Source organism: Schistocerca gregaria, chromosome 11, assembly GCF_023897955.1.
Source record: "Schistocerca gregaria isolate iqSchGreg1 chromosome 11, iqSchGreg1.2, whole genome shotgun sequence".
Taxonomy (NCBI): domain Eukaryota; kingdom Metazoa; phylum Arthropoda; class Insecta; order Orthoptera; family Acrididae; genus Schistocerca; species Schistocerca gregaria.
In genome coordinates, this window is record NC_064930.1 from 24,601,288 (window position 1) to 24,624,576 (window position 23,289).

Consider the following 23,289-nt stretch of genomic DNA (forward strand, 5'->3'; position numbering starts at 1 on the left):
AATTGCAAAGGAAATAAAATAACACAGTGCTCTTACAAGCGTCTGCTGACAGCAAAATGTGTCAAAGGCTTAGGAAGACTATGCAGTGCTTCGTAACAACAAATTGCCTCCGATGAGTGTGGCGTCACAACTGTTTACATTAGATCAATTAACCAGTTACCAGTGGGCTCACACACACACGCGCAGTCGATTCGCGTATCAGTAATACCTTCTCCTGCTTCTGGCTACAGAAGTGTGGCTGTTGGCTGTGTAAGCAGCAGTAGCAGCACCCAGCCCCACGGGGTACCCAGACTCACACGTGCACAGCAGGCCCGGACCTAGTGTGTGGGGTGGGGAGGAAGGGAGGTGGCAAACTGGGGCATCTGAAGCGGGTGGCAGTTTGGGGGGGGGGGGGGGGGGGTAAGAAACTTTGTTTCACAAAGCACCTAGTTTCCAGCGCAAGTCGGTCTGTCGATTATTCGTATGACTTTGAAAGGCATCCCTGCTGGTTTTTGGACATTTTTGAACACATTATAAGTTGACTTCTGAATGAATTATAAGTAGATTTTTGAATGCGTGCATAGTGTACATGGTATCTCTGCCAGGGGAATCCTCGTCGCATCTAGAAATGAACTTTCGTGCGTACAAAATGGGACGGGGCTATACGAGCTGAGCAGAATAAAGCTGAACCGGTGAATGCCAACTGCTGCTTGTTTATGTGGTTGATTCGGTTTGCAGATGTTCAGTGTTGCTACAATTACTAGCGAAATCCGTAGATTCGGACTACCAGAGTGGAAATAGGTGACTAAGAGGTATAACAGGTAAGAAAGATTACGTATTTCTTCTTGGTGTATCCAAGTAAGTGAAACTTGACGGATAATTTTTGGCGAGATTGCTAAACTTGTAGGGGCCAGTTGTAGTCCCCTGCTTCTCAGAGTAGCAGGGAAAACGCATTGTATCTGGAGAATAATCGCCAGATAACTAAACCGATGACTGTGGCAGGGTTAATAAAGTTTACCGGAGAATGAGTTTTGACAGTGGTAGGAATAGTTACAGAATTACTGATGACGAGATTGTTTGTTAGGATGAGGAAGGAGAAGAAACGGGGACATCGCGCAAATTATGCAAGAATATGGCGATTCCAAATTTATACAAAAATTTCTTTCTACTACTTTTCAGCCTCGTGCATGAGAAACTGGAGCATATGAATGAAATGTGAAACTATTTCCTAACATAAAGCTTTTTGATTGCAGTAGGCAGAATTATATTCTGTCGTACTATAAAAATGATCGTTATTGCCAAAACAGTCTCGCTTATTTGATTTGTGTTACAACTGCTGCAATATTAGAAAGGCCTATTTTGTTTCATCCAGCAACAGGGGCAACATAGATATAACCAGATCGAGAAACCACACCAGTCTTAAGTACTATTTCTAATAGCAGCTTTTTCAGTGTTGGACGATGACATTTCGATTTTTCTTGTAGCAAAACATTTGGTGAACTTGGATGAGGTAATAGTTCTTTTTCAGAAAGGAAAGCACACCATGTATAGCTGTAGGAAGATTTGAGAGAAAAATCGCTAGGACCTAAAGATTGAAGAAATGTGTACTGTCTTGCCTGTCTCTTGTCTTTACTGGTTTTAGGTATCCTATATTTAATTTCATGTCACACAGAAGAGCAAGTTTTTAGATAATAGGCAATAAAGAGTCCATATTTTTTGAAGAGTTCTTGTTATCCTGGTTACAAATAATCACAAGTCAGTATTAATTGCGAAATATTTTTTTCCCCACTGTCCTGAAATAGTTTGATGGCATCCATTACAAAATATACACGTTTAGCGAAATACAATGAGGTGCGGTATAAGAATGTTGTTTGAAGAGGTACTTCGGCACACTTAAGATCAAATAACACGACTTACATTTCCTCAAAGATGTGTTTTATGTTTCAGACTCTTCAGAAAGATGTGCACTACAAAATGAATATATTTTTCAAAAGTTTTTAATTTTGATGTTCTTATGCATTATGCATAGAGCGCAGAGCAGTCTGAGTTATAGTGCGGAGGGGGGAGGGGAGGCGAGGGGCGAGGGGCGAGGGGAGTAGGGGGGTAGTTTCCAGATGACCCGTGTTTACATTTAGTGATTTCTCTGTTTCCTCTTCGTTTACTGCTCTCACGTCAAATGAAAACGCGACGGGCTTCTGTGGCTGGCAGCTATCAAGTGAATTATAATACATTACATAATTAAACATCTAAAAACGAAGATGATGTGACTTACCAAACAAAAGCGCTGGCAGGTCGATAGACACACAAACATACACACAAAATTCTAGCTTTCGCAACCAACGGTTGCTTCTTCTTTCTTGAAGAAGCAACCATTGGTTGCAAAAGCTAGAATTTTGTGTGTTTATACATTACATAATTACTATGTTACTAGTTTCAGATTTTATTTTATTTCCTCCTTTCTGACAGTCAAGCATAAATCGCCTTGCAGAACAATAGTTATTTTTGTCGGTTTGCTAAAGGAATTTGGCTTTTATTAAGCTTTCCTGCAGAGGCAGTAAATTTATTTGAAACAAAGTGTTTAATTCCACACTATTGGCTAGTTTCAACTGTGACATGGAAAAAGTGTATTTTCACCCATGAGAAAGTGTATTTTTAAGCGGGAGATCCGGGAATTCTTTTTCCTTGCCCGCATATACACCCTGTTGTCATAAGAATAATATGAATGTAAACATTACAACATATATTCTTGTGTGTTGGCTGTTACCTCATTTAAATCCTGTCCCTCTAATAAAATTGAGTGAGACAATCGTAAATGCTCACAAACATACATATCATGTAATGTTTACATTTGTATTATTCGTATTCTGAATATAACTATGAAAAAAAAGAACACACAGGTAAAAGATATTGAAGAAAGTGGCTCCTTCTTCAGGCAGAAGGGTTGAAGGAGAAGGAAGAAGGGTGAAGAAAAAGGACTGTAGAGGTCTAGGAAAAGGGGTCAATTTTGGGAAAGCCCCCGTGACCCGTGGTTCTGGGTGAGTTTCCCAAACTCTACCTCTTTTCCCTAGATCTTTCCAGTTCTTTTCCTTCACCCTTCTTCCTTGTCCTTCAACCCTTCTGCCTGAAGGAGGAGCCACTGACTCTGAAAGCTTGCCAATCACAACAGTCTTTTATGTGTGTTCTGCTGCCACTTAGTGCATAGATTTTTTTTATCTATCTTATTCTGAATAGTTATATAGCCAGAAATTAAGCACGGCAACTGACTTTTTGTAAATTGATTTTTATATCATCGATGACTATCAATTCTTTGCAGACAAGTTACGATATTTTAAATGTTTTAAAGAGTAAATTAATCTACTAAATAATTTTGCTGAAGCTAAGCTACTAAGCTTACGAATCAAACCCAGCTACTGTAGCTGTATCTTCATCCGTTCCATCTAATTTGTATCTCATGTTATAATGAACCAACTTTGTTTTGATTTTGAAGTGCGGCTGAAAACTTTTTCCCTCCTTGAATTTAGAGTCTCATTTTTTAGGTGCAGCTTAGAATGTAGCTTAGATTTGGGTAACTATGGTAAGTTGCATCCTTGTGAATCTGCCTATTTTATTTATCTCTTGGTCCCCCCTCTAAGATTTTTACCTACCACACTTCCCACCAATTCTAAACTGAGGATCCTTTGATGTCTTGGAAGGTGTCCCATTAACCAATCCCTTCCACTAGTCGGGTTGTGCTACAAATTTCTTTTTTCACTAATTCTGTTCAGTACTTCCTCATTAATTACGTGATCTACTTGTCTAATCTTCAGCATTCTTCTGAAGCACCACAATAAAAAAGCTTGTACTATCTTCTTGTCTAAATTGTTTATGGTACATGTTTCACTTCCATATATGTCTATTCTCCATGCGGATACTCCCAGAACTGACTTCCTGATTCCTAAATCTGTATTCGATGTTAACAAGTTCCTCTTGTTTAAGAAACACTTTTCCTGCCATTGCCAGTCTATGTTTTATTTCATCCCTGCTTCGACCATCTTCAGTTATTTCGCTGTTTCATCAGTTATTTTGCTGTTCAAATAGAAAAACTCATCTACCTTTTTAAGTGTCTCATTTTCTAATTTAATTCCATCAGCAGTACCTGATTTAATTTGACTACGTCCTGTTATACTAGTCTTGCTTTTGCTGGTGTTCATCTTATATCTTCCTTTCAATACACTGCTCATTACATGCAACTGCTCTTTCTAGTCCTTTACTGTCTCTGACATAATTACAATGTCATCAGAAAACCTCAAAGTTTTTATTTCTTCTCCCTGGACTTTAATTCCTACCCTATATTGTTCTCTGATTTCCTTTGCTGCTTGCTTAGTGTATGGGTCAAATAATGTCAGGGAATGGCTACAAACTCCTGAAGAGAGTATTCCAGTCAACATTGTCAAAAGCTTTCTCTATGTCTACAAATGCTATAAATGCTCATTTTCTTAACATATCTTCTAAAATAAATCATAGGATCACTATTGCCTTGCATTTCCAGCATTACTCTGGAATCAAAACTGATGTTCCCCAAGGTTGGCTTCTACCAGGTTTTCCATTCTCCTTCTGTAAAGAATTAATGTTAGTACTTTGTTTATTAAACTGATAGTTTGACAATATTTTCATCTGGCAGCACCTGCGTGCTTTGGAATTGTAATTATTACATTCTTCTTCAAGTCTGATGGTATTTCACCTGTCTTGTACATCTTGAATGTCAGATGGAAGAATTTTCTCATGGCAGGCTCCCCCAAGACTATCAGTAGCTTTGATAGAATGTCATCTACTCCTGCGCCCTTGTTTGGACTTTAAGTATTTCAGTGCTCTGTCAAATTCTTATTGCAGTATCATATCTCCCATCTTGTCTTCATCTATGTCCTCTTCCATTTCCATAATATTGCCTTCAAGTTCATCTCCCTTGCACATACCTTCTATACGCTTCTTCCACCTTTCAACTTTTTCATCTTTTTTTCGGACTGGTTTTCCATCTGAGCTCTTGATATTCATACAACTAGTTCTCTCTTCTCTAAGGGCTTCTTTAATTTTCCTGTAGCCAGTATCTATTTTTCCACTAGTGATATATGCTTCTAATTACTTTCATTTGTCCTCTTAGCACCGGCCGGTGTGGCCGAGCAGTTGTAGGCGCTTCAGTCTGCAACCGCGCGACTGCTACGTTCTCAGGTTCGAATCCTGCCTTGGGCATGGATGTGTGTGATGTCCTTAGGTTAGTTAGGTTTAAGTAGTTCTAAGTTCTAGGGGACTGATGACCATATATGTTAAGTCCCATAGTGCACAGAGCCATTCTCGCTTAACCATTAACACTTCCTATCAATCTCAGTTTTTAGACATTTGTATTCCCTTTTGCCTGCTTCATGTGCTGAATTTTTAGATTTTCTCCTTTTATGAGTTAAATTCAATACCTCCTGTGTTAGCCAAGGGTTTCTATTAGACCTTGACTTTTTACCTATTTGATCCTCTGCTGCCTTCACTATTACATCTCTCAGAACTACCCATTCATCTTCTCTTTGCTCTCTTCTAGTCAGTCATTCTTAATGCTCTGTCTGAAACACTCAGTCGCCTCTGGTCATTTCAGCTTATCCTGGTTCCATCTAATTAATTTCCTATCTTTCTGCAATTTCTTTAGTTTTAAACTACAGTTCATAACCACTAAATTGTGGTCAGATCCTACATCTGAGTCAGTCTGAAACCTTCCAGTGTTTCCAGGTCTCTTCCATGTATTCAACCTTCTTTGATGCTTCTTAAATCATAATGATTAAATTATCCCCTGTACAAAATTTAGCCAGGCGGCTTCCTCTTTCATTCCTATTCCCTGGTCCATATTCACCTACTACTTTTCCTTTTCCAGCTACTGAGTCCCCGTTCCCCACCACAATTAGATTTTTGTCTCTCTTGACTATCTGAATTCTTTTATGTCATGATGCATTTCTTCAATTTCATCATCATCATCTGCAAAGCTAGTTGGCATATATACTTGTACTACTGTGCCTGTGTGTGTCTGTCTTGCTTATGACAGTGCATTCACATTGCTGTTTGTAGTAGCTTACCCATGTTCCTGTTTTCTTATTCATTGTTAAACCAACTCCTTCTGAACCCATATTTGACATTGTGTGTGTGTATATATATATAATAAAATAGAAAGAAACTTCCACATGGGAAAAATATATTAAAAACAAAGATTCCAAGACAACTGGCAGTTGCTTCGTCAGGAAAGAGGGAAGGAGAGGGAAAAATGAAAGGATGTGGGTTTTAAGGGAGAGGGTAAGGAGTCATTCCAATCCCGGGAGCGGAAAGACTTCCCTTAGGGGAAAATAAGGACAGGTGTACACTCGCAAACACACACACACACACACACACACACACACACACACACACACACACACACACACACACATATCCATCCATACATACACAGACACAAGCAGACATATTTAAAGGCAAAGAGTATGGGCAGAGATGTAAGTCAAGGCGGAAGTGTGGAGGCAAAGATGATGTTGAATGACAGGTGAGGTATGAGTGGCGGCAACTTAAAAATTAGCAGAGATTGAGGCCTGGTGGATAACGAGAAGAGAGGATATATTGAAGGGCAAGTTCCCATCTCCGGAGTTCGGATAGGTTGGTGTTGGTGGGAAGTATCCAGATAACTCGGACGGTGTAACACTGTGCCAAGATGTGCTGGCCGTGCACCAAGGCATGTTTAGCCACAGGGTGATCCTCATTACCAACAAACACTGCCTGCCTGTGTCCGTTCATGTGAATGGACAGTTTGTTGCTGGTCATTCCCACATAGAAAGCGTCACAGTGTAGGCAGGTCAGTTGGTAAATCACGTGGGTGCTTTCACACGTGGCTCTGCCTTTGATCGTGTACACCTTCCGGGTTACAGGACTGGAGTAGGTGGTGGTGGGAGGGTGCATAGGACAGGTTTTACACCAGGGACGGTTGCAAGGGTAGGAGCCAGAGGGTGGAGAAGGTGGTTTGGGGATTTCATAGGGATGAACCAAGAGGTTACGAAGGTTAGGTGGACGGCGGAAAGACACTCTTGGTGGAGTGGGGAGGATTTCATTAAGGATGGATCTCATTTCGGGGCAGGATTTTAGGAAGTCGTATCCCTGCTGGAGAGCCACATTCAGAGTCTGATCCAGTCCCGGGAAGTATCCTGTCACAAGTGGGGCACTTTTGGGGTTCTTCTGTGAGAGGTGTTGGGGATTGAGGGGATGAGGAAGTGGCTCTGTTTATCTGCTTCTGTACCAGGTCTGGAGGGTAGTTGCGGGATGCAAAAGCTGTTTTCAGGTTGTTGGTGTAATGGTCGAGGGATTCAGGACTGGAGCAGATTCGTTTGCCACGAAGGCCTAGGCTGTAGGGAAGGGACCGTTTGATATGGAATGGGTGGCAGCTGTCATAATGGAGGTACTGTTGCTTGTTGGTGGGTTTGATGAGGACGGATGTGTAAAGCTGGCCATTGGACAGATGGAGGTCAACGTCAAGGAAAGTGGCATGGGATTTGGAGTAGGACCAGGTGAATCTGATACTTATTTCCTTTTTATTGATGCACAACATTTTAGTATAAATTTTGTCGATTAAGGTGGGAGTGCAATCATTGTTTCTCCCCTGCCCCACTGTTTTTAGTTCAGATGTAATATTTTATTTATTAAGCAAATATTTTATTAGTCATTTTATGCAAGTCTGAAAAACTGCTTTCTTATCTGTTTTTGGATGGCAAGAACTACAGTGAATTATGCAGTCTGTGGTGGTCATCTTCTGGGAGATACTGAATTAATCTATTGGCCCTCTTTTAGTGTTTTTGAGATATAGGAAGTTTATTTGTTTTGTAGTTTGTGCTCAATTGTAAATGTGATGTTTTTATTAAAGTATTTGCAGTTTGAGTGGAGTGAATGTTTTTTTTTTTTTTTTTTTTTTTTTTTTTTTTTTTTTTTTTTTTTTTTTTCCCCCCTGCACCATGAAATAAAATTAGCATGCTTTCTACATATATATGATAGTAATAAACTTTGTTATTCTATGAAAGATGGATCTAAAAACTGTTCTCAGTACTGTGTAGGAAAATATTAGCTGGTGAACAAGAAAAGCAATTTCTCATTGCAAGCTGTGGAGGACCAGCTGTTCAAGACATTCTCAATCGCTTTTTCAGCAGAGAGCTACTTACGCTGACACGTTTCTCCACTTCACAGGTTCCGACGTGTTTACCTGCCGATGACGAGGCCTCGAGAGACCCCCTGGCTTCTGAAGGAGACGTAGTGAGTGCTTTGCTTGTCTTTTTATTTACTATATTGTCACATTATCATCTGCCTGTCGTGCTTAATAAAAGTCATTGTTTCACGCAAGCAAAAATTATGTTTGAGACTTATGTGTGTGCACCAACAAGCCAGCCAATACCACCAACAAACTGAAATTCGTGGGATAGTATGCAGAAATTAATTGATTTTAGTATGCTTAACTTTGAGTGTAGATCGATTAGATCCGGGAATTGTATACGTTAATTAATAATGCGAGAACTAGTTGCACTCAATCTTTTTTTATTGTTTCCGCTAGCATCATTTACACATACAGTTTTTTTATAGACTTCAGTTTGCTCTCAGATGCATCACAAATTAACTAATACTGTATGCTGACGAGTACAAACTTGATTTACAACTCGTACTGGAACAAACTAGATGCGTGTAGAACTGACTGGGAAGGCCCAGCTGCCATGGTATAGATAAAGATTGTGGCGAAATAAGTAAAAAAACAAAAAATTTATTGATTTTTTGGAAAGAGGAAAAATTGTGGACATGGAACTGTAACTTCAGAATTTTTGAAAGGCTTTTTTTTACGGACTGTATCGACCGGCTCGAATGTGGACAAATTCAGTGCTGCATGAGATATGCCTGTAATATAATTTACCATTCCGATTAATTACATTTTGAATTCTACGTCATTGTCGATTTAATCGGAGTTCTCACCTTAGACGTAGAATTAGTCCTTCGGCCACAATATTAATTCGTTAGTCGCCACCGGTGTTCTTCTCTCTGTCGACCGTGTGTATCTTCCCGAGTCGGCATCGATTCACTTCACGAAGACGGTGGAAACCGAGGAACACATTGCTACATCACTTTAAATAATTCTTGTAAAACTCAGATACTTCTCACTATTTTTCATTCACGACACAATAAGACTCACTGTGCTCGTCGCACAAAACATAATTACTAACTATACGGCTGCCTTTCCGCACACTCCAAAAATTACGTCCATCCTCGACGAGGCAACAACCGAAAGTGTCTCTTAGCGCCTTCTTGGATTACGAAACAAAAGAAAATCCAATGTGAACATTACAAAGATTATAGTCTATATGCCTCTCAATTTAATCTTTGGCACAGCCTTTAAGGTATTGTATGTCTCTGCAGCGGAATGTGTCATTACGAGATGTAACAATACCAATTTACAAAGCTTTGTTAAAACATTAAACACTGCAAGAACCAGAAGAGGATAATGACAGTATTATGAAAAGGATACATTACTACTCACCTTATAATGGACATGTCGAGTCACAGATAGGCGTAACAAAAAGACTGCTAAACTTGTGAGCTTCTGGCCAAAAGGCCTTCTTCTAAAATAGACAACTCGCGCACATTGACGCAAACGTAGGTCACACACAGGACTACAGATTCTGGCTGCCGATGCCAGACTGTGCGTGATGGTAGAAGCAATCTGGGTGGTGGGGCTGAGGAGGCAACTGGATGGGGACTGGAGGTAGGAGAGTAGGGTGGGGACAATAAAGTGCTGCTTGTGGGAACGTACAGGGAGAAAGTGGGGAGAGGGAAGGGCAGCTAGGTGCTGTCGGGAGGTCGGAAGGGTGGCAGGGGAGGGGGTCGAGCAGAAAGGGAGAGAAGTAGACGAGGGCGAGAGGAACTGTGGGTGCATCGGTGAAATAGAGGACGGTGTAGTGCTAGAGAGCGAGCAGGGAAGGACAGGGTCTGATGGAGGTTAAGGCCAGCGGGGGTTACTGGAACGTAGGACATGTTGCAGGGAGAGTTCCCACACGTGTAGTTCATCTACATCTACATTTATACATACAGACGCAAATATGGGACAAATGCAAATCTACATCTACATCTACAGCTACATTTGTACTCCGCAAGCCATCCAACGGTGTGTGGCGGAGGGCACGTTACGTGCTACTGTCATTACCTCCCTTTCCTGTTCCAGTCGCCTACGGTTCGCGGGAAGAACGACTGCCGGAAAGCCTCCGTGCGCACTCGAATCTCTCTAATTTTACATTCGTGATCTCCTTGGGAGGTATAAGTAGGGGGAAGCAATATAGTCAATACCTCATCCAGAAACGCACCCTCTCAAAACCTGGACAGCAAGCTACACCGTGATGCAGAGCACCTCTCTTGCAGAGCCTGCCACTCGAGTTTGCTCAACATCTCCGTAATCATGCCCACCAAACAACCCAGTGACAAAATGTGCCGCTCGTCTTTGGATCTTCTCTATCTCCTCTGTCAACCCGACCTGGTACGGATCCCACACTGATGAGCAATGCTCTAGTATAGGTCAAACGAGTGTTTTGTAAGCCACTTCCTTTGTTGATGGACTACATTTTCTGGTACCTGCCTTACTGACAATTAATTTTATATGATCACTCCATTTCAAATCGTTCCACACGCATACACTCAGATATTTTACAGAAGTAACTGCTACCAGTGTTTCTTCCGCTATCACATAATCATACAATAAAGGATCCTTCTTTCTATGTATTCACAATACATTACATTTGTCTATGTTAAGGGTCAGTTGCCACACCCTGCACCAAGTGCCTATCCACTGCAGATCTTCCTGCATTTCGCTGCAATTTTCTAATGCTGCAACTTCTCTGCATACTACAGCATCATCCGCGAAAAGCCGCACGGAACTTCAGACACTCTCTATTAGGTCATATATATATAAATATATATTGTGAAAAGCAATGGTCCCATAACACTCCCCTGTGGCACGCCAGAGGTTACTTTAATGTCTGTAGACGTCTCTCCATTGATAACAACATGCTCTGTTCTGTTTGCTAAAATCTCTTCAGTCCAGCACAACAGCTGGTCTGATATTCCGTAGGCTCTTACTTACAATTGAGAAAAATGGTGTCGATAGGAAGGCTGTGAAGTAGTCATCGAAGTGAAGAATGTAGCGTCGGACAGTGTGCTCAGCAATTGGGTGGTCCAGCAGTCTGCCGACCACAGTTTGTCGGTCTTTTGTGCTGGCAGACAGTTTCTCATTTGTTGTGCCCATGTAGAATGCAGCTCGGTGGTTGCAGCTTAGCTTGTAGATTGCACAACTGATTTCTCAGGTAGCCCTTCCTTCGATGGAGGTGCTTGTGACCAGAGTCGAATAGGTGTGGTGGTGGTAGGATGTATGAGAGAGTTTTGCACCTAAGAGTGTTACAAGAATATGAGCCATGAGGTAGGGAGTTGGGAGTAGGGATGAACGAAGATATTGTGTAGGTTTGGTGGGTGGCAGAATACCGCTGTGGGTAGCGTTTCTCGTTTCGGGGTACGACAGGAGGTAATTGAAACCCTGGCGGAGAGTGTTATTTGGGTCGTACTGAGTTATGAGAGGAGTGGGTAACTGGAGAGATGAGGCATGGGAGATGTGTTACTGTACAAGGTTGTGAGGATAATTTTGGTCTGTGAAGGCCTCAGTGAGATCCTCAGTACATTTGAAGAGGAATTATTCCTCACTACAGACGTAGCGGCTCTGTCACTGGACTGTGTGAGGTAGATGTCAACATTGCGGAATGTGGCTTGTTGGTTTGAGAAAGACCAAGTAAAGTGAATGGGGGATAGGTTTTGAGGTAATCTGGATAGGGTGTACCTACATTTGATCCAGATCCTGAATACGTCGTTGTATCTGAAGTTTTGAAGTTTGGGGTTGTGGATGGTTAAGAAAGATTCCTCTAGATGGCCCATGTATGTGTGTCCAAGGATTATATGTAATTAAACATGGAAAATACGAGATGAAATGTTTTTTTCTTCTTCTTCTTCTTCTTCTTCTTCTTCTTCCTTACATGATTTAAGCATTTCTATGCATTTTTATCCTCCACTGCTCCTTCCATCTGCACCAGTACACAAAGGTTTCCTTATCTCTAGCCAGAACTCAATCCTATGTACTGTTCCTGCATTGTTTCCTGTGTCATAGAATCTTCCCAAATGTCCTTAGCAACAAATTACCTGCCTTCGGCAGCAACCCCTCCTTCCACAGTGACGCCCCTCCGTTCAGATTCTGGCAGTCATTAGCCGTCACCAACCCTGTCCGGCAAAATCATGTAAATCGGGCTCAAACCTCTTTGCGAGACCTCTTCTACATCCATAAAATTCACCTGCTCTGCAATCCCAAATTTCTGTATCCCATCTCCCACACTGAAAGTCTTGCCCTCCAGGAAATAGAGCAGCATGCACAATGCCACCTCAAAAAACTCTCCAGCCTGTTCACTTCCTACTCCTGCCTCGAATTACCACTATCTACCACCTCTGCAACAATCTCCAAACTTACCCCACATCCCCTCGTAGCTGGAAAAACCCTGCCTCGCAGACATACTACATTTACCACACCATCAGAAACTCCCTCTCGCCACTATACAGAATCCAAAATCTAAATGAACCTGAAACTCTGTCACAAACCTTTCCTCCAGAACCCTCAGTCCCACAGAAGTATCTGTCCTTTCCAAAGGCCTCACCTTTTGCCCCCTCCCAATATCAGTTGTGCAGGACTTGTTAAAGTTATTCTTTCGTCACCAATCGGACTCGACCAAAGACCAGTGTCGAATCCTATATGACCGAGTTCTCTCCTCCATCCGAGCAGCATCCAGTCCCTCTGTCCCCGAATCACCCCCTCTTAACATCCCCCACTTCCTTAACCTAAAACTTCATCTCACCATCATTCGCCAAATCCCTCGTTGTGAAAGCTGACCTTAGATCCTCAGAAAGAACTGCAGTCCAAAATTTCTCCCGCCCTTGTAGTCCTACCTGCTGACAAAGGCTGCAACGGCTGCAGACTTTTCAGAAGGACTCCACCAGTTGTCAGATTCGTCAAGCTACAAACCCTGCCACAGTGAGCCTGTTCCAGAAAGGATCTCCAGTTTGTCCTCAAATCCATAGCGCCCAGGATCTCTCCAGAGTGTGTCTCTCTCCTCATCCCTAATGCTCCCCACTCTCCTACCTTCTGCATGCTTCTGAAGGTCCGTCAACTTGACCATCCGGGACACCCCTTTTAAGAGAATCCCTGCCCTTGTAGGCATAAACATTCAGCCTATTACCTGAAACCCACCCTCCTATATAAAAGACACCAACCATTTACTTCACCGACTCTCCACAGTTTCTGTTCCTTTGCCACAAGGCACCCTGCTCTACACTACCACCATCGCCTCCCTTTGCACTAACGTCCCTAACTTTGCCACTATTGAACACTGCCTTTCCCAATGCCCCATGGATGCCAAACCTACAGCTTACTTTCTGGTCACTATAACCAATTATATACTCACCCCACAATTACTTCACCATTGAAGGTGTTGTGTTGGCAGAAGAGCCAACAGCGTGTTACTATTGGAGGCCGAAATGCATGCGTTTTAGCTCACGCAGGCTGGCGTGAGGAGGGAAGAGCTATACTGACGTGAGGTCTGGAACGTGACTAGGAATTAGAATTCCGAAAACGGACGTTATTAGTGTAATACTTAATTTTAATCCATGAATGATGAACGTCGCTCTTGAAGGTACGTGATTCACAACATCAATATCAGTAGTAACTGAATATGGCACCTTGGTAGGTCGTAGCAAATGACGTAGCTGAAGGCTATGCTAAACTGTCGTCTCGGCAGATGAGAGCGTATGTAGACAGTGAACCATTGCTAGCAAGGTCGGCTGTATAACTGGGGCGAGTGCTAGGGAGTCTCTCTAGACTAGACCTGCCATGTGGCTGCGCTCTGTCTGCAATCACCGATAGTGGCAACACGCGAGTCCGACGTATACTAAAGGACCACTGCCGATTTAAAGGCTACCACCTAGCAAGTGTGGTGTCTGGCGGTGACACCACAGAAGGCATCACCTAAAAGCAAATTAGTGGTACGGCAATGGGAAGCACCGTGGCAGCATCCTATGCCAACCTATTTGTGGAAATCTAAAGGAATCCTTCCAAACAACCCAGAGTTCCAAACACCTCACCCAGTTCAGATAAATTGACGACATTCTCGTGATCTGGGTCTAGATTGCGTACACCCTATCCATATTCTTCCAGAATGTCATCACCTTCTCCCCTATTCGCTTCACTAGGTCGTCCTCAACCCATTGGGCACCTTCCCCAATGTTGACATCCACCTCAAAGGTGGCTACATCGGTACTCTCTATCCGTATCAAACTTACCGACCCCCAGCAATACCTCCACTTCGACAGCTGCTGCTCGTTCCGTACTGAGAAGTCCCTTCTGTACAGCCTAGCCACCCTGTGGTAGGAGCAGTTCCTCTCAAAATATACTGAAGGGAGGTCTCCTGTGTCTTATCTCTGGGTCACCCACCACCTCCCAAAGACCCACAGTCTGGCCACAGAGGAGCATTTCCATTGAGACTCAGTACTACCCAGGACTGGAACAACTGAATCGTACTCTCCACCAGAGTTTTTACTACCTCTCATCGTGCCCCAAAATGAGGAATGTCCTACCCACTATCCGTCCCTCCCATCCCACAGTGGTATTTTGCCACCCACTGAACCTACACATTATCCTCGTCCATCTCCTGACCGCTTGCCCCGTGGCTCGTATCCCTGTAATGGGCCTAGATTCGAGACCTGCTCCACGCATCCTCCCACCACACTTACTTCAGTTCAGTCACAAACATCATCTGTCCCATCAAAGTCAGAGCTGCCTCTGAAACCAGTCATGTGATTTACAAGCTAAGCTTCAACCACTGTGCTGCATTCTACGTTCGGCGTGGGCATGACAACTGACGAGCTGCCTTTCCACACAAATGGTCACCGACAATCTGTTGACGAGAGACGGCTGGACCACCCAGTTGCTGAGCAGACTGCCCGACATGACATCCTTCACTTCAGTGACTACTTCACAGCCAGTATCATCTGCATCCTTAGTACCAACACCAACCTTTCCCTTCATTAGTCATTGTCCTTCACCTACCTATTCCCCCTTCCCTGTTCTAATTTCAGCACTACACACACCTACAATATTTTTCTTCTCTCCTTTTTTGCTCTCCCCCCCTGCCCCCTTCACACCCCCCTCATGTCCGTGCTAGAGACGGGCAAAACTGTTCTTTACAGAGATCGGATCAGAACTGTTCACTTTTTGTGACTCAACACTTACCATTTGCTCAAAAAAATAAGTAAAATGAAGATACATTGCCTTTTTAATACATGACGCTACACCTGTATTTTTATCTGATTTGGTCCTAATTTGTAAGAACATATAAAGAGGAGTAATAATTTTGTGTTATGTCCCTAGCAATTTTCAGATAAAAAAGCTTCACATTTCATTTGCAGCAAAAATTACAAATGCTAGAACAAAATCTTTTATATTTTTTATCAAGTAGAAAAATTTTAGGACTGAAGACTGGTTGTTGATTTTGATACTTTTATTGAAGAAAAAAGAAATATATAAAAATTATAGCAAGTGTATCTGCAGTAGTCATATACAGTCAGTATTACCATGTATGTTCCCATAAAGGAAAAAATAATCAATAGTGTCACTTATAAATAAAATCTGACCCATTTTACTCGATGTGAGTCTCTTTCTATTCTTAGTGTACATTTTTCCTGCTTATGAAAATATTCATTCACAGGCCACTGATGTTGCTGTGTATGTAAAATCCAGGAACACTTTCAGTTATTTATTGAACAAGAACCAAACATTGTACACATATCATACATATGTCATTTTGAAGAGAATCCCTGAAAGTTTTTTTTTTTTTTTCACATACATAGTTTGATAATTTGCCGACAGTCAGTGCTAGTCGCAGACGTGGTGAGTTCAGGTGTGGAGCGAGGTTTCTGTATGTTGGAGTTTGACAAACACAAGTGCGCTGCTACAGCTGTTCAACGGATGTTTACAACCAAGTACAGGAAGAAGCCACTGACAAGGAAGGCCTTTACCACTGGCACAACAAATTCATTATGACGGGTTGCTTGTGCCCAGCAAAGAGAAGCGGACACCCCAGTGCGAATGAAGTGAAAGTGGAGCGCATACGAGAGACATTCGTAAGGAGTCCAAAGAAATCGGTGCGTTGTGCATCCCGTGGACTCGTAATGGCTCCAATGACAGTGTGGAATGTCCTCCGACGGAAGCTGTCTATGAAAACATTCGAATTGGAGCTAGTGCAGAAGCTCAATGATGACAATGGAGACAAGAGTTTTGTTGATAGTTCAACAATTGATCACTTAATTTTTAGTGACAAAGCCAGTTTTCACACTAATCGGAAAGTGAACAGGCGTAATTGTCAAATCTGTGGTACAAAGAATCCACATCACTGCATTGAATTTGAGCACGATTCCCCAAAGGTAAATTTTTTTTGCCTTGTCATGTCAAAAACTGTATGGGCCATTCTTCTTTGCTGAGATCACTGTGACTGGGTGTTCCTACTTGGACGTGTTGCAGCAATGGCCGATGCTTGAAGTACAGTCGGACCCTCCGTTCATCTTCCAGCAGGATGCGGCTCCACCCCATTTTCATCGTGAAGTTCGTCGGTACCTGAACACGGGACTACCGCATGGATGGATCGGCTGTGCTACAGAAGGGGACAGCTGTTTCACGAAATGGTGTATGTACTGCCTCTACCACATGATGTAGCAGAACTCTCGGAGAGAATACGGGAAGCGACTGCCACAGTCGACAATGCCATGCTGGAATGGGTAGCGCAAGAATTCGTTTATGTTATTGACGTCTGCCAGGTCACTCGTGGTTCGCATATAAAATGTTTGAAAAAAAAAAAAGAAAGAAAAAAAGCAACTGTCAGAGTTTTTATTCAAAATGCAATATGTATGACATCTGTACTGTGTTTAGTTCTTGTGCAATAAATAACTGTAAGTGTTCCTAGAATTTATGTACACCTTGTACTTTTAGAACCAATTGATACAGCACTGGCCCCAGCAATTTTCTGGTTGCGCACAACTTTAGGGATTGCTGTTTCTAGGCAAATTTCTCTCCACTAAATATTTGTCCAGTTTGACAACTGGAACACTTTGAGTCATGACTTGGTTGAAGCTGACTAATATTTTCATTGTACTGGTCTCAGATTGAGAACGTCTCCTGCATCACGCTGGTAACTGGTTGAGAAACGAGTTCTGGTTTTGATGTTGAAGAACCAATGCATCCATTTCTGCAGTAGGCTTTGTGTAGCAGTCCCAAAATGTTTTGTCATCTGAAAATCCTCACCTTGGATCGGGGGGTCCAGTAAGACTGCCTGAATAATCAGTTTGTTACTGGAGATGACCCTAAACCACTCTGATAGCCCTTTAAGCAAATTATCAACAAATGACTATTTCTTGAGGATATTCTTTATTTTTGTTTTAGATTTCCTTTCTTAAACATGAGGTTGTTTTCTCTGAGGACACTCCTTTGCTTACCTCAGAGAAAACTTTCAAAATATGTAAAGCCTGTTGCATTTCCACCTAGTCTGTGATTAATTTTCCACCTAATATAGTGAGGCAAGAAACTGAGATCTTTATTTAAAGTAAATCTTTGCAACACTTCACAAGTAGAGTCCCATCAGGTTGGCACATTTTGTTTCAGTTTGTCACTCTTCTTTTAAGTTTTCTTTCATTTCAGCAAGTTTGCTTTAAAGCAAAGGTTCTCTCCTTAAGAAACATAACAACTCATTTGACCTCATCAACAGTTTTCTGTACGGACTACAGAATTTGCGTGTTGCGCAGTGAGGTTTAAAGAATGTGCGGAGTGTGGGATGTGTGGAAGTTTCAGAAGTGTGGGAGTTAATTGCATATTTGATACATTTTCTGTTATTGTGGAAGTTATTTTAAAATTGATATCGTAGTTGGGATAAAAGACTTCACCCATTTTGAGATGTTTTCTGCAGTGTGTCTGTCTTCGAATTGTGAGCACTCTAAAAGTTATGACTTTAGTTCACTCTTCTTATCGATGAAATATGCAATGTGTGCATAGAAACTAATGTTATTTACACTCGTTCACGCATCAGACGAAAGACAGACCGCATCTGTGGCAGTAAAAATCATTTTTAATTTTATCAAATAACTCATGATGCAATCTGGGCATTGAAGGGTGTGACAACGTTTTTGTCAGTTATAATTTGGGCAAAGCATGTATTAAATTCTGTCTCTTCAACCATAGAGAAGGAATGGTATTCTCTGCAAATTATTTTTAAAAGCTGTACATTTAATGCAATACTTTTATTTAATGTGAGCACCTTTATAATACTAAAAAATTACATATTGATTGTTGTAAATGAAAAACATTTGAGGGTGAAGGCATCACAAAAGGAAATAAACCAGGACTCGGCCCAGAACCTGATGACACTGGTCGGCTGGATGCGGTTTGAGACTCAGTTTACATTTCTGGGAGGATACCTTCACCTATTGTGGAAGCAGATATCAGTGGGGACGGTGCACAAGAAATGATTTCTCAAAATTCTGCATTGATTGATGCTAATTATGATCGGCTTCCTGACCCAAGTCATTCGAGAGGTACTGTAGGCCGCTTTGATTTCAGACATCTCTTCAGGTGGTGGTGGTGGTGGTATGATGAGCCAGACGCCATGGGAATAATCTGCTGACAGTAGCGGAAGTTTCCTTTTTCTTCCAGTTTGGTAAAATGGTGCCAAATATTGCTCATAATTTTTCTATACGAGGGCAAGGTGGACAACATATTGTTGTGCAGCACTGAAAAGCACACTGATAAAATTAAAGTATTTACTATTAACATAGCCATTTTAAAAGCTTAAAGGGAGAACAAATATACATGCAGCATATTCTCTTATCAGAAGTTATAGATTAGGATGTGAAACCTTGTGATTTGCAAAACCTCAACCCACAGTCGTGAAGTTTGTAGCATATACTGTAACACGTCAACTGGTGGGGAAGCCTTAAACCGTTCTCGCTTTGACTGTGTGCCCTGTCTATGCCACGTACCTGGTACTCCCACAGCAGTCATATTATTTCTGCTCCACGCTGCTGCTGGCTTGCCTGAAATTATGTATATAAATATGCAAACGGGTTTAGGGAGCCACTCGACACTAAACACAACACTGTCCTATGTCTGGTATGAACAATTACACTCCTGGAAATGGAAAAAAGAACACATTGACACCGGTGTGTCAGACCCACCATACTTGGTCCGGACACTGCAAGAGGGCTGTACAAGCAATGATCACATGCACGGCACAGTGGACGCACCAGGAACCGCGGTGTTGGCCGTTGAATGGCGCTAGCTGCGCAGCATTTGTGCACCGCCGCCGTCAGTGTCAGCTAGTTTGCCGTAGCATACCGAGCTCCATCGCAGTCTTTAACACTGGTAGCATGCCACGACAGCGTGGACGTGAACCGTATGTGCAGTTGACGGACTTTGAGCGAGGGCGTATAGTGGGCATGCGGGAGGCCGGGTGGACGTACCGCCGAATTGCTCAACACGTGGGGCGTGAGGTCTCCACAGTACATCGATGTTGTCGCCAGTGTTCGGCAGAAGGTGCACGTGCCCGTCGACCTGGGACCGGATCGCAGCGACGCACGGATGCACGCCAAGACCGTAGGATCCTACGCAGTGCCGTAGGCGACCGCACCACCACTTCCCAGCAAATTAGAGACACTGTTGCTCCTGGGGTATCGGCGAGGACCATTCACAACAGTCTCCATGAAGCTGGGCTACGGTCCCGCTCATGCCCCAACATCGTGCAGCCCGCCTCCAGTGGTGTCGCGACAGGCGTGAATGGAGGGACGAATGGAGACGTGTCGTCTTCAGCGATGAGAGTCGCTTCTGCCTTGGTGCCAATGATGGTCGTATGCGTGTTTGGTGCCGTGCAGGTGAGCGCCACAATCAGGACTGCATACGACCGAGGCACACAGGGCCAACACCAGGCATCATGGTGTGGGGAGCGATCTCCTACACTGGCCGTACACCTCTGGTGATCGTCGAGGGGACACTGAATAGTGCACGGTACAACCAAACCGTCATCGAACCCATCGTTCTACCATTCCTAGACCGGCAAGGGAACTTGCTGTTCCAACAGGACAATGCACGTCCGCATGTATCCCGTGCCACCCAACGTGTTCTAGAAGGTGTAAGTCAACTACCCTGGCCTGCAAGATCTCCGGATCTGTCCCCCATTGAGCATGTTTGGGACTGGATGAAGCGTCGTCCCACGCGGTCTGCACGTCCAGCACGAACGCTGGTCCAACTGAGGCGCCAGGTGGAAATGGCATGGCAAGCCGTTCCACAGGACTACATCCAGCATCTCTATGATCATCTCCATGGGAGAATAGCAGCCTGCATTGCTGCGAAAGGTGGATATACACTGTACTAGTGTCGACATTGTGCATGCTCTGTTGCCTGTGTCTATGTGCCTGTGGTTCTGTCAGTGTGATCATGTGATGTATCTGACCCCAGGAATGTGTCAATAAAGTTTCCCCTTCCTGGGACAATGAATTCATGGTGTTCTTATTTCAATTTCCAGGAGTGTATATTCCGGGGCAATAAGAAAATCACAGGTTGCACTGTTTACACGCTAAGTTGTAAGTGTTGATGCCAATAACATTCTTTAATTTGATGAAAGGTCATAATTATCATCCCCTTATTATTGTACAGTATTGTTGATGTACGTCACTACTGTACTTCACGCCGTCCCACGTATTTCAGTCTTACTCTGGCCGAACCTTCGGCGATAGATACACGTGCATTGATGACGACTATATGTCAACAATTATCACTCGGACGACACGTAACTGACTCGACGTGGTTGATAGTTGATGATGCAGAAGCCGAATGGTGGAATGAGAGTTCTTACACTTGTCACGTACACATAGATATGTGGTACCAGTCCTCCTTGACACTTGTAATAATATAGCACTGTTCACAAAGTTAATTTACTGTTCACAGTTCTCAATTGTACGAGCATGCGCGTAACCGTCACGACTCGGCCGATTGTCAACGGTGCAGAAATGCGATGACCAAACGCGTGTCCTCACGCTCACTACAAGGCACTGGCATTTGATTAATCTCCTTTGTGATATACTATTTTACTGATTCACATTAGTTTCATTCTGGGAGGCCGAAGATGACGCAGACGGTTGATGTTGTACGGTATGACACTCAAACGGGTGGATACTAAAAATATGTTATCGGTGGCACTGCTCTTTCTTAATTACTTCCTTATGCACTTTTCACTGAATCCACTTCCATATCTCGTTACTCCACAATAACAGTACTTGCAGCCACACTTGAACTTCCAAAATATTGTGTTTCCCATGCAGAGCTACCTGCAGCACGACATAGCAGCTCTGTATCCCGTACTCGACTCTGCAAATGCAGCCGCTCGCAAAGATACTCCTCAGCCGAGCCAGCAATACAATACGAAATCGTCTGAAACAGTCGTAGAGATTAAGAAACTCTCAAAGAACAGACGGATAATATGCGAGGATTTCACTGCTGGAACATAAATATTTTGAATAATGTGATGTCTGAATTTTGGCTTCATAGTGTGTGAACAAGAGATGGCAGGATAATTTTGTGGACGAAGGCCGGAAATAAGTAGTGCAAGTGAACTCTAAAGCCTGTGTTTTAGGGGTTATGAGTGTCTCCTCTCGTGCAGCTGCTAGTTCTAGCAGTGTGTCTATCGTTACTGTAAAACATAGTTGGCCATCACTTTCAACTCTTTTCAGCGAACTTCACCAAATATTTCAGAAAATTACCATCCGTGTCTTTCTTCTAATGAATGTGGGCACCTGACCTAAGCCAAGCCTGCTTTCCAGTTCCCTAAATGCAGACTCCACTGTCCTAAGAGACCACAGAAGAAGCAGATGAGCAGGTAGAGTAGTGAAATACAAACACTTTGACCTATTACCGACCGTGCTACTCGCGTCCGTAAGTAATGAAGACAGATGAGTCAAATATGTATTCATAAATATTAAGTCCCTTAAGAAAATTTGCCTAATGTGTGTCCTCTACAGACCTGTGAAAATAGGTGGGATAGCTCGTTTCAAAACTGACCTTTTAAAATTTGATTTGACTCGGGAGCATACAAATAATGCTAGGAACATTAACATAAATATCCTGCCCCTTCACTGTGAAATTCAAGTGTGTAGTTTCTTCTTCAAATGTAACAGTATTCCATTTTGCATCTACCAGTAATGCACCCTGCAGTTCAAACCCCATACATATACTTGCCGTGAAATCCACGAGCAAAGGAATTCGTACCTGGAATATCAGCTCACATCATCATATTCGTGACTTACTCTCTAAAATATTTATGGAATAAACAGTTCCAAAATACAGAGACTTAGTGTAGCAGTGAACCTGAACTTGCAGCGGAGGCACAAGAGACAATTTGGGTGATGACTTCTGTACCGTTTCTATGTTCGAACGGCCAACTCCGTGGGTTTACTACCAAACTAACTCTATTACAAACAGGGAACCTAAAGGGAAAATCTGCACCTTAGCTACTGAAAGAGCTAGAACAGTTCACGAATCGTGGAGACTCTGAAAATCGGACTTATTAACGACCTCCTGCCCTCGAAAATAAACTTGATTATAGTAGAAAACAAACAGTCAATCAATCTGAGAGAAGCAATAACTAAGAAATTCCAATGCATTAATCTAAAACAAAGACCAGATGCTCTGTCGAAAAGCTTGTAAGATGTAGGGAAGAGAAGGCAAAGAAGAAGCTGCAGCAGATCCCACTGTCCCAACCGAGGAACTAAACCAGTACCTTCATTGAACAGTAAAGAAAGCATTATTTTGTGGAAGCAAATGATGTTAGTCATGGAAAAATTCTTTCTCGAGCTGACAATCCTGTCAAAGATCTTTCAGCTCAGCATTTATTGCACAGGACGGAGTCGGAGTCCAAACGATCGAGCTTATTGTCGATCCTCGTAATAACTACTGCTCCCTAGACCTCGAAGCTCTTGCCTGGACGACACAGCAGAAACACTTGTTCGCATCAGAATATGAGCCCTGGAGATCCGATTAATAAGAGGAGTAGCTGGGCACGTTCTGTCCGACAGGAGAGTGAGTGCAGGCATCAGAAAAAAACTGACAGTGAAAAACCTAAA

The 23,289-nt window shown here is 42.8% G+C and overlaps 1 protein-coding gene across 2 annotated transcripts in view; it reads left to right on the forward strand.

Annotated features, from left to right (window-relative positions):
* Positions 1-23,289, forward strand: part of LOC126295424 (zinc finger protein OZF-like) — a 146,940-nt gene that overhangs the window by 89,049 nt on the left and 34,602 nt on the right. For both annotated transcript variants that reach the window (XM_049987908.1, XM_049987907.1), the window contains exon 6: positions 8,209-8,274. In XM_049987908.1, the coding sequence (XP_049843865.1) occupies positions 8,209-8,274 (66 nt within the window). The remainder of the gene's footprint in view (positions 1-8,208; positions 8,275-23,289) is intronic.